We start from the raw sequence: 23,897 nt of genomic DNA on the forward strand, positions 1-23,897 counted from the left end.
TCCACGGGGTGTCACTGCTAAACCGGCATACCAGCACACACACTCGCTGAGCTGGCCTGGTCGTATTAACAGATTGCAGAATAGAATGGGTACAGTTCAAGGAAGGTACAGGTCGATTCAATAAAACTATGTGTAGAGTAGTGTATTACATTCAATTGAGCAGAATAATTACATTTGAAAAGGTCTGCATTCATTTGTCAAGTTTATTTAAAAAAAATCACACCCGTTGTTATCACCATACAGTTACATCATCTCATTCTGGCCAATCACAATTTGCGTCCTCACCTTCGTCTTCAGTGTTTGTGTTAACACAATGTTTGTGTTTACACAAACACTCAAAGCTGGCCTTTCATTGTCAATGGCATTCAATGTTTGTGTTGAGACAATTATGTTTGCCCTCAAAGCTGGACAAGTGGACATAGGATGGGGCTAGCGCCCCTCAAAAATATTATACATATATATTTTATACACCTCCAGGTGTTAAGTTAAGTCATAAGACCTGGTACTTAAGACACGCATAATACTGCCCTATATACATGAATATTGTAAGAACTACAAAAATAGATCTACAAAAAAAAAAACTCCCTGAGTTTCATAGTGTCAAACAGACTGAATCTATGAAGAGACTTCAATCACCATGAACATGGTGTTCCTGATTCAGTGTAGGGCAGAGCTGGTTCTCAAAGTGGGGGCCAAATGGAGGTTCCAACTCGACCCTTACAGGAGTAACTCTGAGGACACCCCGGAGCATTGGCTCAGTGGTAAAATATAATAATCAGCACTTGTACAGGAGAATACCCAGGTTCAAATTGATTGATTGATTGATTGAAGAATTTATTAACAGTTTGCAGAATTACAGTACATTTCAAGCACAAACTCAATACAAAGGCTGTTAACTGTGAGTGGACGACCCACTTAAGCATTACACTTGTTTCCAATAGGGTCCACCATGTTCAAATCATCAAAAACATTTAGAGACGTACAAATAGACACTTCTATATAGACAGAACAGGAATTCATCATAAAGGAGGTAAAAAAGGAAAAGAAACATATACAGTGAGGGAAAAAAAGGGGTGGGCGGTGGGGGGGATTCACGTTCAGCTCCGTTAATTTGTTTGTTTTCCTTGAAGGAGCTGCGTTGGGTCCCCAAGTCGGCTCCGTGGCCGTACCTTGAGTTGGCTGTGTGGCCGTGACCGTCTCTTGTGTAGCTTTACATCGCTGTTGATTTGTTGTTTAACTCCCATTGCTGTTTTCTCACAGGCTTATAACAGTGTTTTCTATCTTCCATGGTCTATTGACCCTTCTCTGCGCTGCCCTCATTTCCCTGCACTAGTTGTGAAATCATTGTTTCCATACGGTTAGCATGTCAGGCTAATATGTAGAGTTAGCATATCAGGCTAGTCCGTAGCATAGCATGTCAGGCTAATCCGTAGAGTTAGCAAATCAAGCTAATCGGTAGGCGGTGGCTTCAGCTGCAGCACTTCACCAATGTTATGATCCAGCAGATTGATAATGCCAATCATGAATGAACTGGCCTTGTTTCCTTTTTTACGTACCATGTCGATAACGTTCCGTGCTTTGTTTTGTGTGATCTTTTCCGCCATGGCAGTGTCCATTTCTTCATCCGTGATGATGTCATTATCCAGAAGTTCATCCAGAAGTTCATGCAGGACGGGCTCTGAGATTCTTTGAATGAACAGCTTCCTCGCAGACTTCAACTTCTGTTCTGCTCCTGCAACGTCCTGGATCGGATTAAGCTGAGTTGCAGAAGCACCTTGAAGGGGGATTTGTTTTATCATTAGTAGTGTAATTAAAAAAATAACCAAGATAATACATTAAAGTACAATTATTCTTTGGTAGAGGTAATCGCATAATCGCTCAAACTTCCCACATATTTCACAACTTGCATACTTGCATACCTGCATATTCCACCACATAAAATCAACCTACTGCTTTTGTTTTTTTATGTCAACTTCCAGTTGATTTTATCATTACATCAAATCCGAATACAGATCCATGGATACAGTCCGGGTCTTCCTTCCTAATATAAATAGCTAAATAGATTGCAGACTCTTGGGCTATGTTTACACAGCAGCGCTCCCTGCAGAAAATGAAAGTGAAAAATATTGCAGCATGACGCTGCCACGCAACACCACAGATAGACCATGTGCCTATGCGTACAAACACTAGCTCCCTTCTGCTTCCTTACTCAACTGTAAACAAATAAAACACTCAAACAGATGAGTTTGTCCAGATGGCCAAATAAATTGAGTTATGGATACTTCATAAATAGTCCTCTTTTCCAGTGGATTGATTAGTCTGTTAATTGAATTGAGTAATATTGTACGCTAAGTGGGCTGTGTCGACACATGTTTAACATTTATGGCTTTAGGCAGAACGGTTTAAAATGTCCCAGAGTAGGAGGTTGTTTCACTTTTCTGCATTTTCAACGGAAAGCACATTAAAATGTTTTGACGTTTTCGGCACGGACCAGAAAACTTCAATAGAAGTATAAGGTTTTGGTTTTTAACATAATGTAATATAAAGTAATGACATGAAACTGGATGCATCATCAGACTAAATAGAAGCAGCATTGTGATCACACGTTTGAAAGAGTAACATGGTTTCACTCACGTTTCTGGTCTGCCTCTATCTGTCTCTGGCTGATCTTCTCCAGTACACTCTTCATTTCTTTCATTTCAACTGTGAGCTTCTCTGTGTGGTCTCTCTGCTCATGTTGTTCCGTCATCTCTCTGATGGTGTCTTCTTTTTCTTTCATTTGAACTGTGAGCTTCTCTGCTTGCTCCCTCTGTTCCTGGGTCAGTTTTTGTAGTTCTCTCTTGCTGTCTTCCATCTCTTTGATGATGGCTTCTCGATCTTTCATTTGAACTGTGAGCCTCTGCACTTGGTCGCTCAGTCTCTGCTGTTCCTGGATGAGTTTATTTTCTTGGCTCTTGCTGTTCTCTTTGATGGTGTCTTCTTTTTTGTTCATTTGCACTGTGAGCTTCTCTGCTTGGTCCCTCTGGTCCTGGGTCAGTTTCTGTAGCTCTCTCTTGCTGTCTTCCATCTCTTTGATGGTGTCTTCTTTTTCTTTCATTTGAACGGCAAGCTTCTCTGCGTGGTCCCTCTGGTCCTGGGCTATTTTTTGGTGCTCTCTCTTGCTATCCTCCATCGCTGTGATGGTGTTCTGCAGTTCTCTCTCTCTCTCCTTCAGTAGATCTGTGAGTTTCTCAACTTTTCTCTGGTCCTGCTGGTCTTGAGTCAGTTTGTGTTGCTCTTGGTCACTCTGGTCCTGGGTCATTTTTTGTTGCTCTTGGTCACTTTGGTCCTGCTGGTCCTGGGTCAGTTTTTGTTGCTCTTGGTCACTCTGGTCCTGCTGGTCGTGGGTCATTTTGTGTTGCTCTTGGTCACTTTGGTCCTGCTGGTCCTGGGTCAGTTTTTGTTGCTCTTGGTCACTCTGGTCCTGCTGGTCCTGGGTCCGTTTTTGTTGCTCTTGGTCTCTCTGGACCTGCTGGTCCTGGGTCATTTTTTGTTGCTCTTGGTCTCTCTGGACCTGCTGGTCCTGGGTCCATTTTTGTTGCTCTTGGTCTCTCTGGACCTGCTGGTCCTGGGTCATTTTTTGTTGCTCTTGGTCACTCTGGTCCTGCTGGTCCTGGGTCAGTTTTTGTTGCTCTTGGTCTCTCTGGACCTGCTGGTCCTGGGTCAGTTCCTGGCATTGACTCTTGCTGTCTTTGATGGTGTTTGTTTGTGTCACACCCAGGGACAGTGATGTCTCTTTTATAGAACATCTGGGATCGCCGACATGCTTGGATGCCGGGGGGCTGTGGATGGCCACCGAGGTCACCAGGCTAGTGTTGGGGTCGTCATTGTCGTCGAGGTCGATGGGCAGCGGGTAGCCACGGCACAGCTCCAGGTTGACCATTGAGCCGATACGGATGGACTGGACGACATTCATCACTTCTGGGTAGGTGTAGTCCAGCACGCACGTGTCATTGATGCTCACGATCACGTCACCTTGAACAAAGTGGAAACAAAGGGGAGAGAGACATGTCAGGTGTTGATGTGTTTGATTGTACAAACTGTCTAAAACTTTCCCCTCCTCAAGGAAATACAGACGTTGTGTGGAATCAGGGACATTCCAGCCATAGCCTGTTCAATCCGCTGCCACATGCACGGCCAGGCAAACGTTACCGGAGCATCGGGAGCAGTTCCACCAGACTCTTTACTTAAACAGTTTTTCCAGTGCACACTGAACTGAAGCTGTCATGTTTGCACCATTAATAATAATAATAATAATAATAAGGGTAATAATAATACTTATAATAAAGAATGAACTGAATTTGTGTTTTAATATGGACTCTTTTTATATTTATTCACGTAAATTCATGACATATGTATTTATTATGCACTCACAATTGTATCATGCAGATTAGTCATATATTATGCAAGTTATGCTCTGCTCTCTTCTGTCTTTTTTAACTGCAATGATGAGCCTGCAGAACTAAGAATTTCACCTACCTTAGTAACTTATAATAATAATATGATGTGACAATTAAGTCAAAAGTCAATTGATTCTGATTCTGATATTCACTCACATTGTTTAGTGATTCCCACACTTTTGATGTTTCCCTGGGACATTATGAATTAACCACAATGGAAATTGGTTAGATGGTGTAACTGTCAGTTTGACCTGTTAGTAAAACCAGGGATTTACACCATCAGTTTCTCAGTTTCTTTTTATTCTTTTTTCTTTTTTTGTGCCAACCCCCAAACCGTGTGTTTCCATCGAATTATAGGCAAACAACAGATACAGGAGACATTTAGAAACCGTGCATGGATTATTATCAATTATTAATTATTAATTATGAATTATGAATTATTACTATTATAGTTGTTGTTGTTGTTGTTATTACAATTATTATTATTATTATTCCCTGCTTCCCCCACTGAATTAATAAGAAACTATTTTGGCTTTCACAACTCCTGTCTCTTGTTTTGGGTCAGTCATCACTATGTGTGTGTGTGTGTGTGTGTGTGTGTGTGTGTGTGTGTGTGTGTGTGTGTGTGTGTGTGTGTGTGTGTGTGGCAACGGACACCCGAGAATAGTAATGAATAACCAATGGATAAATACTTAAAGCATGCTGGTTACCATCATTACCACATCTTTAGTTAATTCTTGCACAGATCTGACACAGTCTACCCAGTATACGTTTGAAGTTCAAAGGGGTAAATTAAAGCTATACTGTGTGACATTTTCAATTAAAAAAAAGTTCAATTTGATATACCGGTAATTATTTACACCCATCCATTAAATATATATTTCTATTGAAAGTGGATATGGGCCCAGGGTTACCTTTATCGGCAAAATGATGTCATCACAGGAGTTCTTAAAGCAACCAACCTGTCTCAATGTTCCCATCGAGGGCGGCGGGCCCGTCCAGGACAAGACAATGGATCTGAAGGAACACGTCAGGCTCATCGCCCCCCGCTACCGTGAAGCCGAACCCTCCCATGCTCTTCTTCAGCTTGGTGTTGATGAAGGTGCCCGTCAGCTCTGCTGGGTTCCGCGTGAAGAATGGATTTCCTATATATAAATATATATATATATAAATATATATATATATGCAGGGTGATGTATGCTACTTTATTGTATAATAATAATAATAATAATAATAATAATAATAGTAATACAAAGTTATATTACCGTCGAGCCGACCCCTGAGAGACACTGAGACATAAGGGGGACTTGCTCCTGCACACACACACACACACACACACACACACACACACACACACACACACACACACACACACACACACACACACACACACACACACACACACACACACACACACACACACACACACACACACACACACACACACACACACACACACACACACACACACACACACACACACACACACACACACACACACACACACACACACACACACACACACACACACACACTCATTATGAATGCCCTTAAGCCCTATTTCAAATATAATGAAAATAGTGCTCTACAAGCTAAAAATAGTGAAAATTGATTTTCACTGTGTTTTTAATTCTTTGAAGATTTCTGGGAAATGTTGACTTTTTGGGGACAGTAGAGATTTGACAGAGCAATTAACTTTCAATTGTAGTTAAGTAATATTTGACCAGGAGTATTTGACTCAAACTAGAGTTGAGTACTTTGTCCAATGTCCACTACATGACACTATGTCATGTAGCCTGCATTTTACCTATACAATTGTTAGCATGTTAGCATTACCAACTTTTATATACTCACTGTGAGGTGTTGATGTTGCTGGACGTCCTGTACCATAATGACCTCCATTAACTGCCACCACTTCCTGTATCTTGTCCAACAGCTCTGTGACCTGAGTGCCATCACCCCTGTCCTCATTGTTGAAGACATGATACCTGTTCCCGCATATCTCTACAAGCCACTTGAGGGCCACTCCTTCACTCTCAATGTACTGCTCAATGGATTTGCCTCCTAGAAGGTCTCCATGTGTAAACAGTATTATAGTGTGACTCCACACTCTCTGACTGAGAAGCTGCATGTGTTGCTCTATGTTTTTACACTCATCAACTGTACATGAGGTTCCTGCTACTATAGCCAGGAGGAGAGCATGCGGTCCTGGAGAACACAGCGATGCACTAATAGCTATCAACTGTTTGATCAGCTCAGATGTTTCATGTAGAGGGTCCTCCTTCCACCATCCTGGAGTGTCAACTACGGTGACCTGTCTCCCTGCTACGTCTCCCTCTCTCTTCATACACTGACTTGTTTCCTTTAAACTAAACTCTTCTGAACCAAGGATGGTGTTTCCTGATGAACTCTTCCCTGAAGCTATATGTCCCAGAAGTGTAATTCTCATCTCTGACAGATGGAGGTCATCACCTGAAATATAATAAATAATACATTCAACATTTATCTGTGTATCTGTATCTGTGCGTGCGTGCGTGCGTGCGTGTGTATGTGTGCGTGCATACGTGCGTGCGTGTGAAATATTTCACAAATATTCCACAATTATCAAAACACATGAGAATAATTCTATACGCTCACAACGTGTCGCATTGCGACAAATAATTCATATTTAACTAGAAAAAGTGCCCGTCTGGGCACAGGTCTCCACCAGGAGGATATAGGAGTGTGTCAGTGTTTGATGTTTGGCAAAATGTTTAGGAGTAATATAAACATGTTTTTGTGTTGTTTTTTTTCAATAATTTTCTTCATTTTGTTGAGGAAATGCAGACCCAGATCACTCATACAGTAGCATCTCTGAGGATAGAATTCTGGATGAGCAAGACATGTGCAGCATTTTGTATACAAAACGGGCCACTCCTGAAAACCTTGGAAGGCAATCTTAGCCAATCAGTGTAGAATCTGAGAAATCCAACAGACTCGTCTTGATCACATGACTACAGAGATCATATGTACCGATTTGCATGAGATTTGGATGAAATCTGTGCGACTAACATAAACAATGTGTTTTGCTGAAATCGGCCTCATGGTGGCGCTATAACCGGCAGATGTGGAGGGATGCAGGGAAAATGTTTTTCCCTGGCCTCTAGGGAGTGCGCATACATAAGTTGTATACAGATCGATGCAGTTATAGGTAAAAACAGGAATTGCCCTGTTATAGCGCCACCGTGAGTCTGATTTGGAACAAAATGAGTGGCATGTCGTCCGTGGCCTAGTGGAAATGTGCGTGTATAACTTCACGGAAATTGCACACTGTGTTTGTGATTTGTGGCATTTTGTTCGAAACGGACCAATCATGTGAGCTTTGGAAGCCAATCAGGATGGAAGATGGGAAATGGTGCAGATCCGTGTTGATCACATGACTATGGAGAATAGTGAAATGTGTTTTGCCTAAATCGGTCTCATGGTGGCGCTATAACAGGCCGTTGAGGAATATTCGGGGCAGAGGTTCGTCGTTGGCATCCAGGGAGTGTGTGTGCAAAGTTTGGCATGGATCGGGCCAACGGTGCCGGAGATTAGCTGGTAACGGACGGACGGAAGGAAGGACGGACGGACACACACACACGGACGGAGTGCAAAACATACTATCTCCCCATGCCTTCGGCCTGGTGGAGACAATTATATAATGTACCTACTACAAATATATTGATGTGTTTGTTTTTGTCTTCATGGTGATGATTAAATAGTCACACTGGTTCTGTGTACCTCAGGCTCAGAAGTGTGTTAGTGACAGATGTGATTTCAATTTAAATAATTACATACCCATCTTGGACCTGATGCTCTCTCGTTCTTTCTTCACCTTCATCTGTCGTTGTGTTGCTCCTTCATCCTGTGTTCTCCTTTTCATCTCAGTCTCCTCTAACACTCTTCTGTCAATCTCAAAACAGCCTCCTTCATCTCCTGCCACTTCCTGTATCTTGTCCAACAGCTCTGTGACCTGAGTGTCATGACCCCTGTTCTCATTGTTGAAGACATGATACCTGTTCCCACATTTCTCTACAAGCCTCTGGAGGGCCTTTCCTCCACTCTCAATGTACTGCTCAATGGAGGAATACAGTCTCTGGAGACAGTCTCCATGTGTGAACAGTATCATAGTGTGACCCCACACTCTCTGACTGAGAAGCTGCATGTGTTCCTGTATGTATTCATAATAATCAGCTGTATGTGAAACACCTGCTTCTATAACCAGGAGAACAGCATGTGGTCCTGGAAGACACAGATATGCACTATGAACTATCTCCTGTTTGATCAGCTCAGATGTGTCGTTTAGAGAGTCAACACAAAACCATCCTGGAGTGTCAACCACGGTGACCTGTCTCCCTGCTATGTCTCCCTGTCTCTTCTCACACTGACCTGTTCTCTCTAAAGTAAACTTCTCTGAACCCAGGATGGTGTTTCCTGATGAACTCTTCCCTGATGTTTTATATCCCAGAAGTATAATTCGTGTCTCTGAGGGTTTCTTACTGGGGCCTGAAAATATACAAGAACAATAGCCTATAGTCATAAATAATCTCATAATACTTTAGAATTGTAATTATTCAGTACAATATTATCTCATCATTCATGTATTGGTTAACCTGGTGGTGGTGGTGGTGGTGGTGGTGGTGGTGGTGGTGGTGGTGGTGGTGGTGGTGGTGGTGGTGGTGGTGTTGTTGCTGCTGCTGCCAACAAACAATGACTGCATGGAAAGGCACTCAGGCAGTATATATAGCTGGCCACTGATTGAGGAGTGAGTGAGAGCAGGTGTGATTAGTGATTGAGAGGGAGTGACAGCACGTGAGGTGGGTGGATGCAATCCATGAGTAGGCCAGGGGGAGGGTTGCTGCTGCTCACTAGGATGACTCTTTTCTACAATGACCCTTCCACAGGAGTATCTTTTTTCATATTTATTTATCACACATTTTGTTATTTTCACCTAGGTGAATAGGATGACACATTTTAAGAAATAGTTATCACCATGAAACTTCCCAGTTTTCTGAAATTGTACATTTAAATACGCAAATTAGGCATTAGGAACATATGAATGAACAGAATTTGCATAACTTTCCAGAATCAAAATCGGATATAGCCAGAGGCAACCTTCTTATTTAATTTTGTTTACATGTTACAATCAAAGGTTTTAAGTAATAAGTCACTAATCCCGTCCTGTCCCCATTGTCCCACACAAGTGATACTTCTGTCCCTCAAATGAACACTTTGGATCTAGTCACCCTACGAGTGACAGACACTAGGTGCGTTTCCATAAAGCCGTTTTTTTGCGCATTAAGGCTCTTGCGCAAAATCTCCTGGATGGAAACACATCAACATGCGAATAAGTCTCCATTTTTCGCAAAAACACTTTTTCGCTTGGAGGTTGCGGATTTAGGCTTTTTCGAAAAAAGGGAAATGCGCAAATAGTGTATGGAAACACTTGCGGAAAAGGTTTTTAATTAGAAAGCATTGAACTCGCATTATATCGCTTTTGAACAGTTGGAAAATAAAATAAAACAACGATGGGGAGGCAGTGGAGTGAACGGTGCATGGGATGGTGGACAGAGAGGGAGAGGGAGTGATGTTGTGGATACATATAAGGTCCCAATTTACTACTACCCGACCCTTCCGATTAATAATTGTGTAGCGTGTTCAAAGATCCCATATGAAGTCTGAATCCTCCCGAGTTGATCGGGGCGCTCCGATCATTTTGATATCTGGATCGCTACTGTATGGATGCAAGACACACACACACACACACACACACACACACACACACGTGGACTACGAGTAGTGTAGTAGACTAAACTTTTATATAACCTAGCTGCCTGGGTCCCTACTCCCTGCAGGCTATTCGATTTCGATCCATGCATATGCTTCATCTATTCTTATATATTTATATTCATTGCATAAGATAAGCAACCTAAACGTGTAGGCTATAGGCTATATAGCCGATGAAACAAGTTATTCACAACTGTTTGCAGCTGCAATCAATCAATTTACAGTATAAACGACCAGTATGCTCCAATCGAGTCCCGTGACATATAGGCTACATGTGCCCCGAATATATTAAGACAAGCATTACACAACAAATCGTTCTTTGTACGTTCTTTGACTGTAGGTGTCGTCAATACTGTGAAAGCCGCAGACGGTCGGTCAGCCGCTGACCAGGGATCAGATTACAGCGCAGTATATGGGGTCCCGTCGGTTAAACTGAGAGCACACATACAGCGCATCAAATCAATGGTGTGAACATCGATAAGGACTACTTTACATGAGCCTCACTTTACTGGCAAAACAGTGCAACCTACTGCACATTTCATGAACTTATTGCATATGCGCATTGTATCAGTTTAATGGAAACACCGACAATTCGCTTTTCTTTTTTCGACTTAATGAACATACGCTTCCATTTTTCGCAAAGGCTTAATGGAACCGCACCTACTGACACTGATATAACGCACTAATCAAGCATGCAGGCTGGACTGATGGACATATTCCATTCCTCACATTTCTGCCAGCTCACTTGTATTCACTTTAATATCAATTCCAGTTGAATCCAGTGAGACAATTGTGTTTACATTTTCTGGATATTAGCAGATGGAAGTTTCATTGGCTCTAAAGTCTGCCAAAATGGCATGGCTTTTAGGCCTCTTTTGCAAAACGGATATTTTCGTCCTCAGATATTTTCGTCCAAAACGGATATTTTCTGCCCATACCTCCTCTTATGGGCAGATATCTCTGCCCATACGACAGAGATATCTGTGTCCACTCCACACACAAATGCAGAAACGCATTGAACACAGGAGAAAATCACTGCAGTAGCAGGTTTCAATTTTATGAAGGAATAAGTACCGCATTTTAAAAGACACCTAAATTGTGAGTGGAAGTGGAACAAGTTTCTTGTCTGTCAGCATGTCACACTATGTGCGTAAATCTCCAAATCCCGACTCTCAACTTCTCTCCATATAATTTAAAAATGATAGACAATTTACCATTGCTCTGGCAAGTCCTGCACAGAAAATAATAGCAGAATCAGATCAGATAGAAGTGTCGCGTCCGCAACCAGTTGTGAGCTTGTAGAGTGGCTATTTTCGAGGTGTATAATAAATGTCACGTTATAATGTAGGCTAATAAAGGTTCACGCGCGCACATTGTCGGCATGCAGGCACAGTGACAACGGAATGCAGTCAAGGGTGCGCCCTTTATGTCCTAAACAGGAGAGAGATGTGCCAAGATGTGAACAAGATTCCTTTACAGGATCTCCTCACTGGTCAACAAAAACACCTTGAAGACCTTAACAGGAGCCCTCGTACAAGGTTTCTTTGACTATGCATGCACCTCTTGGTACCACAGCACCTCAAAGGCCCTTAAAACAAGGCTCCAGACCTCCCAAAACAAACTGGTCAGGCTCCTACTTGGCCTCACCCCCCGAACCCACCTCACCCCTGCCCACTTTGACAGGCTGGAATGGCTTAGGGTTGACGACAGAGTACAGCATCTTGCAATGGGTCTGGTTCACAAGATTCGATACACCACCAAGATACCCATGTACCTGTCTAAATACTTCTTTAACGTTAACATAGTCCACACCCACAACACCAGAGGGAGTGCAACAAACCATGTACAACCCAGATTCGGCACAAACAAGGGACTAAATTATTTTCGCTCCTATGCCACCAAAATGTGGAACGCCCTACCAACAGTCATTAAGACATGTGAATCCCTTGACTCCTTCAAAACCGCTCTCAAAGGGCACCTACGGATGGCTGCAATTCGAAACTGGCCCCCGTAAAATCTGAATCCCCCCCACCGCCCCCCTTCCCCTCACTGTATATGTTTCTTTTCCCTTTTTACCTCCTTTATGATGAATTCCTGTTCTGTTCTTTGACTATATAGTAGTGTCTATCTGTACGTCTCTAAATGTTTTGATGAATTGAACATGGTGGACCCTCTTGTAAACAAGTGTAATGCTTAATTGGGTCGTCCACTCACAGTTAACAGTCTTTGTATTGAGTTTGTGCTTGAAATGTACTGTAATTCTGCAAACTGTTAATAAATATTTTATTTTATAAAAAATAAAAAAAACATATATACGCACAGCGACCCACTGTATAATTTCTTCTCACCAACCACGCTATTTGATGTGATTGCATTCACAGTTTCACACCTCTTTCTCTCTGCACCCTCTCTCTCTCTCTCTCTCTCCATGACCATGACCATGAAATGGAGAGCAAAATACGGCACGAGAAAAGTTTCACATGCACACACCACGCATAGACTTGTTGTTGGTGTACTGCGCAATGGCATTCAGAATTCACTCTATCCGGGGTAGGATTGGCATTGTCCCTTTAACTCTGTAGTTCCCAATCAGTGGGTTTTCCCATTTATGGGTCACGGACACATTTACCTATATGGTTCCCTTTGTTTCCTAACAAACAAAAAGGTAGGAGCGCACACCAGTAGTGGGGAGGTGCTGACCGCAGGAGATAAAACTAAGAAAGGAAAGAGGCCGCACAGCTCGTAGTCACGATGCTAGCAACTTTATTAAAACAAATCCCTTTGTTTCCTACATTTTGATTTAAATTATTATTATTATAAAATCAAATAAATCCCCAAAAAGATAACATTTTCATTAAAGAACAATCTAAGAAATTCCATAAATTAGAAAACAAATGTTTAAGAAGTACTGAAAATGGCAGATCTACAAGCTCACAACGCAGGAGCTTGTAGAGGCCTACAAGGTTTTAAATAACTCACAGTCAGACGTTTTCCAGAACTAAATATCCACCGTTTCCTCTCTGCTTTTCTGTACAAACTGTAACTAAAATTAACTCATGTCTGTCTGTCTCTCTCTCTCTCTGTGTGTGTGTGTGTGTGTGTGTGTGTGTGTGTGTGTGTGTGTGTGTGTGTGAGAGAGAGAGAGAGCGAGAGAGAGGGAGAGGGAGAGAGAGAGATACCTGAAGAGGAGGATCCACAGAGAGAGAGAGAGAGAGAGCTGGTTGTTCCAATTAGATTCCGACCAAACTCAATCTGTCACTTCTTTTTCCGTATTTTTAAATAAATAAAAACATAAATAAATGTCTAATAAAGTATTAAATCAGTTGAAGCCACTGTGAGAAACTCTGCTTTGCTGCCAGGAGAACCTGCCATCCAACTAGTGATACTGCATTCCTTTAAAGCTCACATCTTCATGATCTAATCTCTCACCATGCACGCTTCTGTTTTAAAGTATCTGTTTCTATTGTTCCACACAGACACACCTTACAGCACACCACCAAGCATGTCCTACACCTTTTGTGTACAAACACTACTTCTTTAAACACACACACACACACACACACACACACACACACACACACACACACACACACCACAGTACAGTAAATGGTGCATTTATATAGCACCTTTATCCAAAGGACTTTTCATAGATTGTGCATTACATTTACCCATTCATACACCGATAGCGGCGGAAACCATGCAAGGCACCAACCAGCACATCAGGAGCAATTCAGGGTTCAGTGTCTTGCTCAAGGACACTTCGGCACTAACTCTGGGGGAGCCCGGGTTCGAACTGGCAACCTTGTGGTTACCATCCGGCCACTCTACCCCTGAGCCACCACCGCCCTGCCATGGTATGGCACGGTACAGTATGGTACAGTATGGTACAGTACAGTATGGTACAATACAGTATGGTACAATACCCATTGGTCAAAACCATTTTGCTCATTCATGTGTCTTGCCCCAGTTGTAGTAAGCTGCAGTACCAGAACGGCCACCATGACCAAGGTGCTTCACTTCTTCCTCCTGGTTCCAGGGGCTTAGTTCCAAGTACTCAGTACACTGATAAGCGGTACTGCTCAGATGAAGTACCGTATTGTTCCGAATATAAGATGACTCTGAATATTAGACGATCAAAAATAGTCCCCAATAATAATACGACCCAGTTTTTTAGGATATTTCCATTGGAAAGAAAAGTCTTATATTCAGGCCAATAGGGTATTTAGATGTTTCCTAATATAGAAGCTTGAAAGGCTGTCTACTTTGTGTTTTGACATCACCAAATCTCTGGTTATCCTATATAAGATGTTGTCCCTGCATAACGTACAGAAGAGAGAGCAAATAGTTGTTCACACCACACCTGTCACAGTCCATGGATAACACCACATATGAGGATAAACTTCCGCTCCAGGAGGGAGTGTTGTATCGGTCCCTCAAGACCGGTGAACTCTTCTCGTGTTGCGAGTGCCCATACGGCTTCTCGTCTCAGATCTTCCTCCATAAACACATGAAGAGGAGCCACCGCGACCTCTACTGCAAAATGCTGGAGAATGGACGGATCACCTCAGCAGCCTGTCAGAAGATCACCACCAGCACGACTCAAGGAGACGCCAACAAACCAAAATCTTACACTCTGCAACAGATTACCAAGACTTTAACTCGGCCAGGAGAAGTAAATGCACATCATCTGATTTACACAGGAAAGAAACCCCACACCTGTAAACAGTGTGACAAGAGTTTCGGTCGGTTAGATGCTCTGAAGATACACCAGCGAATTCACACCGGAGAAAAGCCTTTCCACTGTAAGAAATGCGACAAAAGTTTCAGTCAGTTAGCTACGCTTATGGGACACCAGCGTCTTCACACCGGGGAGAAACCCTTCCACTGCACTCAGTGTGACAAGAGTTGCAGCAGGTTAGGCGACCTGAAGAAACACCAGCGTATACACACTGGAGAAAAGCCTTTCCACTGCAAACAATGCGATAAGCGTTTCAGTCAGATATCTAATCTGATGAGACACCAAAGTATCCACAGCGGAGACAAACCTTTCCACTGCAATCAGTGTGACAAGAATTACAGTAGGTTAGACGAACTGAAGATACATCAGCGTATACACACTGGAGAAAACATTTTGCATTGTAAAGAGTGTTGCAAGACTTTCTATCATGGAAGTGCGTTGCAAAGACACCAGCGTATCCACACTGGAGAAAAGCCTTATCACTGCCAACAATGTGATAAGCGTTTCAGCCATGGAGGTACTATGAGGAGACATCAACGCATTCACACTGGAGAAAAACCATACCACTGCAAACAGTGCGGAAAGAATTTCAACGATTCAGGTAATCTGAAGGCACACCAGCGTATCCACACCAGAGAAAAACCTTTCCACTGTGATCGGGGTGAAGAGATGGATGTGTGATGGATGTGTTGTACAAACAAACAGGAGAAGGGTGCACTGCATACGACACATCCATTACGTCTAAAAGTGCAGAAATGAGTGTGCAGCCTTTTATTCACTTTTAGATTAAATGTGTCATAACATGGACCATTACTTTGTCTTTTAAGAAGCGCTAGAAGCACTGGGGGAGATAGTGGCCAATGGGATCGCAGGAAAAACATGGTCAACTTGATCTGAAACCCCCTTGTGTGTTACCTGGTTTTGTAGCCGTCATGCGAGTGTTAAGCAATGTTGAGCTACCGACAATAACAGCCCAGCCAATTAAACACCTCAGAGGTTGACATGAGTTCAACCTGGTGATACCCTTAAATCTATAGGCTGCGTCCTCAAACAGGTGGGGTTTTGGGAATCACACTATTTGGGAAGCACCCCATTTACATCAACAGTGGCACAGTGGAAGCAGGTCAATGATTTCAAGTTGGAATATGGACTGCCCCGGCCCCCAGCTATTAATTTCAATGGAAGTTGCTCAGTGGCATTTGAAGCATCTGTAAGAACGCTGTAGGCCTACTTCTTCAATTCTCCATTTTTTTTTTCATCCCATGTTTTTTGTAGTTTTGTAGTTTGTAGTGTCGCTTTAAAATAATATATATTCAAAGATTTGCACCACATTTTCACGATTTTATAAAGAATTGCAGATCTACAAGCTTGTAGCGTGGGCGCGGCACTCTGTGTCGCGGGGGAGTTTCCCCGTTTGGACGTGGCGCGTATAGTTCTTTTCACCTCCAAGTTGTTATTATTAATAATAATAACAACTTACTTGGGTACTAGTCCAGGGTATCCTATCCCTGTACACTCTAGTGTTCTTCATTCAAGGACCCCCAGTCTGATATGCAAAAAAAATCCTCAGTTACAGACATTTAAGGGTCCTTTTAATCTCCTAGTGGTCCCCAGACCCAACGTTGAGAAACAGTTGGGTCTGCACTCTCTGCCGTGGAGCTAACATTATCAGTTGATTTTATTTACAAGTGGGGTGGGACATCACATGAAAGAAAATGTAAAAATATGTAGCCTACATTGCCGTCAACTATAAGAGACTACACAGGTACACGGGGCAGATAACTGATATTCTTATCATCGTCCATCTCTTCCATAAAGGACAAAAAAGATATAGAGAATATCGGATCTACATCTTCTATTTTGGCTACTCTTAAAAAAGAAACACCTCATTCCCCTCAGAATCCATAATTGTATTAAAAATAAGGGTCTGCCCAGACCTAATCTCAATGGCTGAACCAATCAACAGGAAATTGATGTTGATCAGGTACTACGTTTTGTTTAGCCGGGGAGCCACAGGCCCAAAAGCTCAACGGTTAAGGATTAACCTGTGATGTCATGCCGTACTTTTTATTTGTGTTTTCTCTATTCACTTGGTCATTAAGGTTCACAGAACGAGAGGCCTGCTCTGCCGAAAACATCACGAAAAAAAGTTAGGGCCATTTTTGTATACAGTATCACACCATACTGTAGACACTAGACAACCAATATAAGGCAACATTTCCCAATTTTCATCATGCTTTAAGTAGCATGTGACAATTGTGACATACTAAAACTAGGGGGTTTTCATGATTCTGAATCCATTCCAAGCATTCGTTTTGCATGAAAAACACTCCTTGGCCTAAATTTGGCCATAGCCACTTGCCAAAATGTGCCCAAATGTGCTGACCTCATCACATTTGTGATGACAGCTATGGCCGTTTTTAGGCCAAGGAGTGTTTTTCGTGCAAAACAAATGCTTGGGATGGATTGAGAATCATGAAAACCCCCTAGTTTGACATGTCACAATTGTCACATGCTACTTAAAGCATGATGAAATTTGGGAAATGTTGCCTTATATTGGTTGTCTAGCATGGTGTGGTATACAAAAATGGTGATGTTTCCGGCAGAGCAGGCCTCTCGTTCTGTGGACTTTAATGACCAAATGAATAGAAAAACCACACCCGTGTGAACTGAGTGGTGTAAGGTCTTATATAGACTGATCAGCTGTGGTCTGACGTAATGTCTGACGTAATGAAATCACACCCGTGTGAACTGGGTGACCATAGCAACCGTGCTCATTTTTTGAGCACAGACAGACTAACAAAGCCAGTTGTAGGAGTGGTTTACACCACTCAAAAAACACAAATAAAAAGTACGGTCCTGTCCAACTTTGGGCCTGTGGCTCCCCGGCTAGATAGAATTATTCAACTTTATAGAAGAAGTGCTGTGATTTTTAAATTGTTCCATGTGTTTATGATGTGAAATGAAATGATTACTATATTTACCCAGGGTATCTGGGCTAAGCTCAAGAACTTGTTTCCAGCCAGGCCCTGCTCATAGAACACATTTCATCGTAGTGGTTCAATGCCTTGTTCAAGGGCACTTCAGCGGTGGTCATTTTTTAACGTGTCGGACCGCTGATTCGAACTGGCGACCTTCCGGTATCAAGACCGATCCGCTATCCGTTCGGCCACCGCTGCCACTAGTAACAGTACTTCATTAGAGCCCTTGGTGTGGTTGACTGTTATGTGCAATGATGTCTTCCCTTTGTATTTAGGGCTTCTTTCTGGAGGCTGCAACCTTGACAGTCAAACGTGCCAATGAAAGAAACAGTGTATAGTAACATCACAATATCATCCCCTCCCCTAACCCCTCCCCCTTTATCATACAACAGCTGTGGGTGCGGCTTCAGTTCAGGTGGATCACCACCCATCACCATCCACGAGGCGAACCAGGCATTTAATGAACTGGTGGTCGTGTCCACTTAAAAACGCCATTTTTATAAATACACCTTTTTTTTAAAAATCTTCCTCCTTATATAATAACAATAATAATAATAATAATAATACCTGATGATCACATTTATTGTAGAAAAAAATCACGGCACCCCATCTTTAACTTTTCTTTTATGGAAGTCAATGGGGCTTGGATTCTCCACATCTGGGCATGGAGCCAATTAAGCCATTACATAAGAGGAAACGAATGGCAGCCAAAACGGTCTGAAACTTTGACCAAATCTAGTCATGTCATAGACCGGCCACGTGAAGCCACACCTTTATTGGACCCTGTCTTGTTGATAATGGAGGAATCAATTAATTAAAATATATCTGTTGCACCTGCAACATCCCGGCCCTTCCTGTCTTCGTCGCTCAGTCAATACAACACTTTATACCTTTAGACCTCAAGGATTCTGGATGTGATCCGGGCACAGCATTTGAGTGGCATAGCTTCGGTGGCTAAGTCATCAAGTAAGGATTGGAGCTCATGGTAGGCGTTATACTCCGCCTCCATCTCTTAAGGGTCTAGATCAGTGTTCCTCAACATGATCCCATGCATGTTTTTCTCCGAAACAGCAACCTACACTAAAATCCAGTGTTAATTTAACTCTGAAGAGGGTACAAATGGAACCAAATCCGCCTGGTGCGTCCTCGGAGCCGAACCAGCTAAGTGTCCAGTAAATTGAAAAGTAGACACCCTTTTTCTTGGCGGTTTGGCGGCCATAGCTGAACTGGTAGAGGCCACCTGGGAAACAAACGGTCCCAGGTTGCAGTCTATGTCCATGAGCAAGACACTCATAACTGCTCCCTCCTGAGAAATCATAGTCAAGGGAAAAACTGATCCTGCGGGATTAACGGGGTCCCCCTGCCGAAAATAAGGATTAACGGGGTCCCCCCTGCCGACAATAAGCTGCATGGACCTGCTTACATCTCGTCTAGATCGTAGTCCTCCTGAGCATAGGCCCCAACCGTAACGTTCAGCGGCTTCACAAACGATCCATACCTATTTTGGCATTCAAAGTACCGCTTTCCGTTGACGCTCCCGTCATTCTTTCCGAGGGGCTCGTCGTACCTGACGCCTACCCAATAGCCTGGCTTGAAATCAGTCGTACCCACGTACATAACCGTGCCAATCTTGTCGGGTTGCCCCAGAATCTGCACTTGGCAGCGGTCCCCGGCGGCGATGTTACCTGCGGCCGCCTTCTCCTTCTCCTCCACTTGCTTCTTTGCAATCTCTCCCTCGTTGAAGAAGCGTCCAACCTTGGCCTTCCTGCTCTCCAAGAACGACCTGGCGGAGTCTTTTCTCCTTGCGTAGGCGTCGTCCGAGATTTCGAATTTCTCCACCCGTGACACGTCGGTGAACTCGCCCTTCTGAGCGCCGCTGCGGTCGTTCACGTGGATTTTGCAGTCGTCGTCCACATGGTAGGACCCCAGCAAGGCCTCGTTGTCGTCAAGCTTTTGCAGGAAGGTGTCGGCGATGCTGAACAGCTCCAGGTCCATGGAGGAGGCGGGCGTGCCGACGATCATTTCCAACTTGCTCTTCAGGTCCGCTATGCTGATGCCTCGGTTGAACTTGCGGCTGACCTCGAATGAGGAGAGTGTCGACGTGAGGCGCAGGGCCACCGTGGGATTGGACATGATCCTCACTTCACCGTCCATTTGAGACGTTTGGTAGACAACCACTCAAAGCCTTGAATAGAAATATCGGTATCACGCTCCTTTAATGATGAAATAACTGGAAAGCAGCGTTGAGCAGCTATATATACAGTAAGACCATGCGATTGTACTGCTGACGTCACAGTCGTGACATTCTAGATGACTGATGTCAGTGACTGGCCTCCAAGCAGAGATGGGTAGAGTAGCCAAAAACTGTACTCAAGTAGAATGAATGCATGAATGATTTTATTTATTTAAGTGTCATGCCACCTTGTGGCCCACCCCTCATGGGATTATATGACACCTTTTCACACAAGTTACAATAAACAGTTATACACTTAGTTCTTTACTTATACTGCTGATCGCATGCTACTGATCGCATACAACATAAATACAAATACAATTTATCAAAACAAAACAAAACATAAAACAAAACACCAACTAGCATACATATCTCTTACTGGCTGTACATGGCCTTTTTCCTCAGGTCCCAGGCTTTCTCTAGATAATTTGCCAATTTAAATAAGTAGAAGTACTGATCTTTAAGCCTTAAGACTTGAGGCCGATTCTACAAATGCCTTCTAAATTAGTAGTTCTCAAAACTCGCCCACCTCCGACAAGAGAAAAGCCTCGGCCAGGTTGTTCTTAAAGAAAGCCAAGGTCAGACGCTTCAACGAGGGAGAGATCGCAAAGAAGTGATGTGTCTAAAGAAACCATATTCCGTGTAAAATGAAGTTGTTGTTGTCTTTGAAATTATAACAGAACTAGGTGGCTGCGTGTTAATAGCATGGGGGCGCTCTCTGTCCTGTTGGCCAGGGCCCTTTTGTCCTACATGAAGACAGAACACCTACTGTGTTGTCTCCTTCCTGACCACATCTTTAATTTCAGACTAATTGATGTTGGGGTGCATGGGGAGGTGGTGATCATGCCGTAGTCCAGTATATTGTTGGGTTACAGTTTAGTTCTTAAACTTGTTCTTCTTGGCAGGTAACTGGCCTGTAGACTCCATGAATTTGTGAATAAGGTCCTCTTGTGTGGCCGGGAAGCAAGGTTGATATCTGCTATACTCCATAGTGTACTCTCCTTTTCCTTCTGTACAAGAGCGCAGCTCAGTGGCATAACCAAACATGTCATTCAGAGGAATATCTGCATATAGTGTAAAGTATCCTTCCGCCCCATCCTGTCCTGTAATAACACCATGGCGCCGGTTAACACCGGCAAATACAGTTCCCTGAAACTCCTGGGGCGCTACAATTTCTACAGACATGATTGGTTCTATTATGATGGCATTTGCCTTCTCCATGGCTTGCTTTAATGCGCCCTCTCCCGCACGGATGAAGGAGATCTCATTGGAATCAACCATGTGACTCGCTCCGTCCTCCAACACAAATTTGACGCCTGAGATCTTGTGTCCACTTAGAGGTCCATTCTCGCAAGCGCCCTTGAATCCATTCTCAACAGCTGGCACAAACTGCTTGGGGACATTGGTGCCAATAGTCTGGTCCTCAAACTCCACCTTGGTGTAGTGCTCTGACTCCAGGGGCTCTAGAACTCCAATCACTTTACCATATTGGCCAGAACCACCAGACTGCTTCTTATGGGTGAAGTCAAACGGTACAGTGCTGGTGACAGTTTCTCTGAAAGCTACCTTGGGCTTCCCCATCACACAGGGACAGTTGTATTCTCTTTCCATCCTCTGAGAGTAGATCTCTAGATGCAGCTCTCCCATGCCTGAGATGATGGTTTCTTTGCTCTCTGTGTCAAAATTAACTCTGAATGTTGGGTCTTCCCTTGTGAAGCGGTTGATGCCTTTGGAGAATTTATCCAAGTCATTCTTATTTGCAGGTTTCATAGACATTGAAATGACAGCTTCTGGTATGTGAATGGGTTCCATCGAGAAGTTGGTACTGTTCTTGGAGGTGAAAGTGTCACCACTGGCACAGTCAATCCCAAACAAAGCACAAATGTCTCCTGCATACACCTCATCAACATCCTCCATCTGGTCAGCATGGAGACGCACTAGCCTCGGTATCCTCACTCTCTTGCTTGTGCGTGTGTTGTAGATGTACTCTGACTTTTTCAGACAGCCTTGGTACACCCGCACGTATGTCAGCTGACCAAACCTCCCTGCCTCCAACTTGAAAGCCAGACCAACAAAAGGGTGTGAGTCGTCTCTCGCAGGGTCCATACGAATCTTAGAGCTTTCAGTGGAATCCTCATTATGCATGATGGCATAGTTTGAGACCTCTGTGGGGTTGGGCAAGTATTCCAGTACAGCATCCAGGAGAGGCTGGACCCCCTTATTCTTCAGTGCTGTGCCCACAAGCACTGGGCTGAACAGACGCTGCACTGTGGCCCTGCGGATTGCAGCCTTTAAGTCATCAATGGTGGGAATCGTTTCCTCCAAGAACATCTCCCCTAAAATATCATCAGCATTTGCAACACACTCTATCAGTTCCTGGCGGTGGTCTGCAGCCTCAGATCGAAATGCTGCTGGAATCTCATCATACCGGATATGCTGACCAAAGGGTCCTTCAAAATATATGCTTTGCTCCTGTATAAGGTCAATGATACCACTCATTTCCCCCTCTAGCCCAATGGGAATGTTCACAAAGGCTGCGTTGTGGTTCAGCTTGGTTCTAAGTTGCTGCAGTGCTCTGGCGGGGTTGGCACCCATGCGGTCCAGTTTGTTGATGAAGGTGAGGAAGGGCACATTATAGCGTTTCATCTGCCTATTCACAGTCATGGTTTGACACTGGACGCCTCCCACTGCACACAAAACCAGCACTGCCCCGTCCAGCACTCGCAGAGCTCGCTCGACCTCAATCGTGAAGTCAACATGGCCTGGTGTGTCAATTATGTTGATGTTATTGTTGTTATACACCGTGTACGTGGCAGCGGACTGGATGGTGATGCCTCTCTGTCTCTCCAGTTCCATGGAGTCCATGGTGGCCCCCACGCCATCTTTCCCCTTCACTTCATGAATCTCAGCTATCCTGCCAGTGTAATAGAGCACACGTTCGGTCAAGGTGGTCTTCCCAGAGTCAATGTGGGCAGAGATGCCAATATTGCGGATCCTTTCGTTGGGAAAGATGCCAGAGGAGCATCTCCGACAGTTATTGATATATACCTTTTTGAGAGTGACGGCTCCTGGTGCAAGAAGGTGTGTTTTTCCTAATGTTAGTCCAGCTTTCAGTACCTTCATATCGACGGTTTGTCAAGTCTGTCGACACGGCATTTATAAAATAGTACTCAAAGGAACGTGACTGGTTGTAGTGTAAGACCCGTTGCAGTGGTGTCCGACAAAAACACCACAACCCTGGTGAAATAGTGTGGACTAAAGAGCCCTGTACAATGCAGAGGTATTTGAGTTGTAAGGCCACATATCCTGGTTCGTACAGAAGTTTCTGCACTCTCTCCTAGCTGGTGGGAGCTGAGCTGGTCAATAATCTCAAAGGTTATATACTCTTAGAGATAATGGTAGCTTAGAAGTAACACTGATTGCGTCTCACCTCAAGGGTGATGGCCATCGTCACATCTCACTGATGTCACGATGACTCATTAACATGATGTCAAATGGAGTTTTACATTAACATGATGTCAGCACTAGTCTCTGCCGGCTCCATATATGGAGCTGTAGATCAACCACGCCCAAATATGGAGTTTCTGATGGCAGACTTCGGTTAACCGTTATGCCGTGGCGCAATTGTTGAAAAATAATCCATTCACCATGCACGAGGAGCCTACGTGCGCATGTTGCACATGGTATAATTAAGGTAG

General features: G+C 43.6%; 3 protein-coding genes across 3 annotated transcripts; all 3 read right to left on the minus strand.

The window, feature by feature from the left end:
- Positions 1 to 185: 185 nt before the first annotated feature.
- On the minus strand, positions 186 to 14,621 carry LOC306943051 (uncharacterized protein; the record flags this gene model as incomplete). Its single annotated transcript, XM_079529256.1, has 7 exons — positions 186 to 1,774; positions 2,635 to 4,014; positions 5,402 to 5,584; positions 5,705 to 5,752; positions 6,294 to 6,911; positions 8,259 to 8,966; positions 14,603 to 14,621. The coding sequence occupies 7 exons, from the start codon at positions 14,619 to 14,621 to the stop codon at positions 1,449 to 1,451; spliced, it is 3,282 nt and encodes a 1,093-aa protein (XP_079385382.1). The 3' UTR covers positions 186 to 1,448.
- Positions 14,622 to 19,385: 4,764 nt separating this feature from the next.
- On the minus strand, positions 19,386 to 20,120 carry tbcb (tubulin folding cofactor B; the record flags this gene model as incomplete). Its single annotated transcript, XM_079488494.1, has 1 exon — positions 19,386 to 20,120. The coding sequence occupies one exon, from the start codon at positions 20,118 to 20,120 to the stop codon at positions 19,386 to 19,388; it is 735 nt and encodes a 244-aa protein (XP_079344620.1).
- Positions 20,121 to 21,075: 955 nt separating this feature from the next.
- On the minus strand, positions 21,076 to 23,322 carry LOC306912327 (elongation factor G, mitochondrial-like; the record flags this gene model as incomplete). Its single annotated transcript, XM_079488470.1, has 1 exon — positions 21,076 to 23,322. One exon carries the CDS (start codon positions 23,320 to 23,322, stop codon positions 21,076 to 21,078), a length of 2,247 nt encoding a protein of 748 aa, XP_079344596.1.
- Positions 23,323 to 23,897: the final 575 nt, after the last annotated feature.

This window comes from Electrona antarctica (assembly GCF_951216825.1).
Source record: "Electrona antarctica genome assembly, chromosome: 19".
Classification (NCBI taxonomy): domain Eukaryota; kingdom Metazoa; phylum Chordata; class Actinopteri; order Myctophiformes; family Myctophidae; genus Electrona; species Electrona antarctica.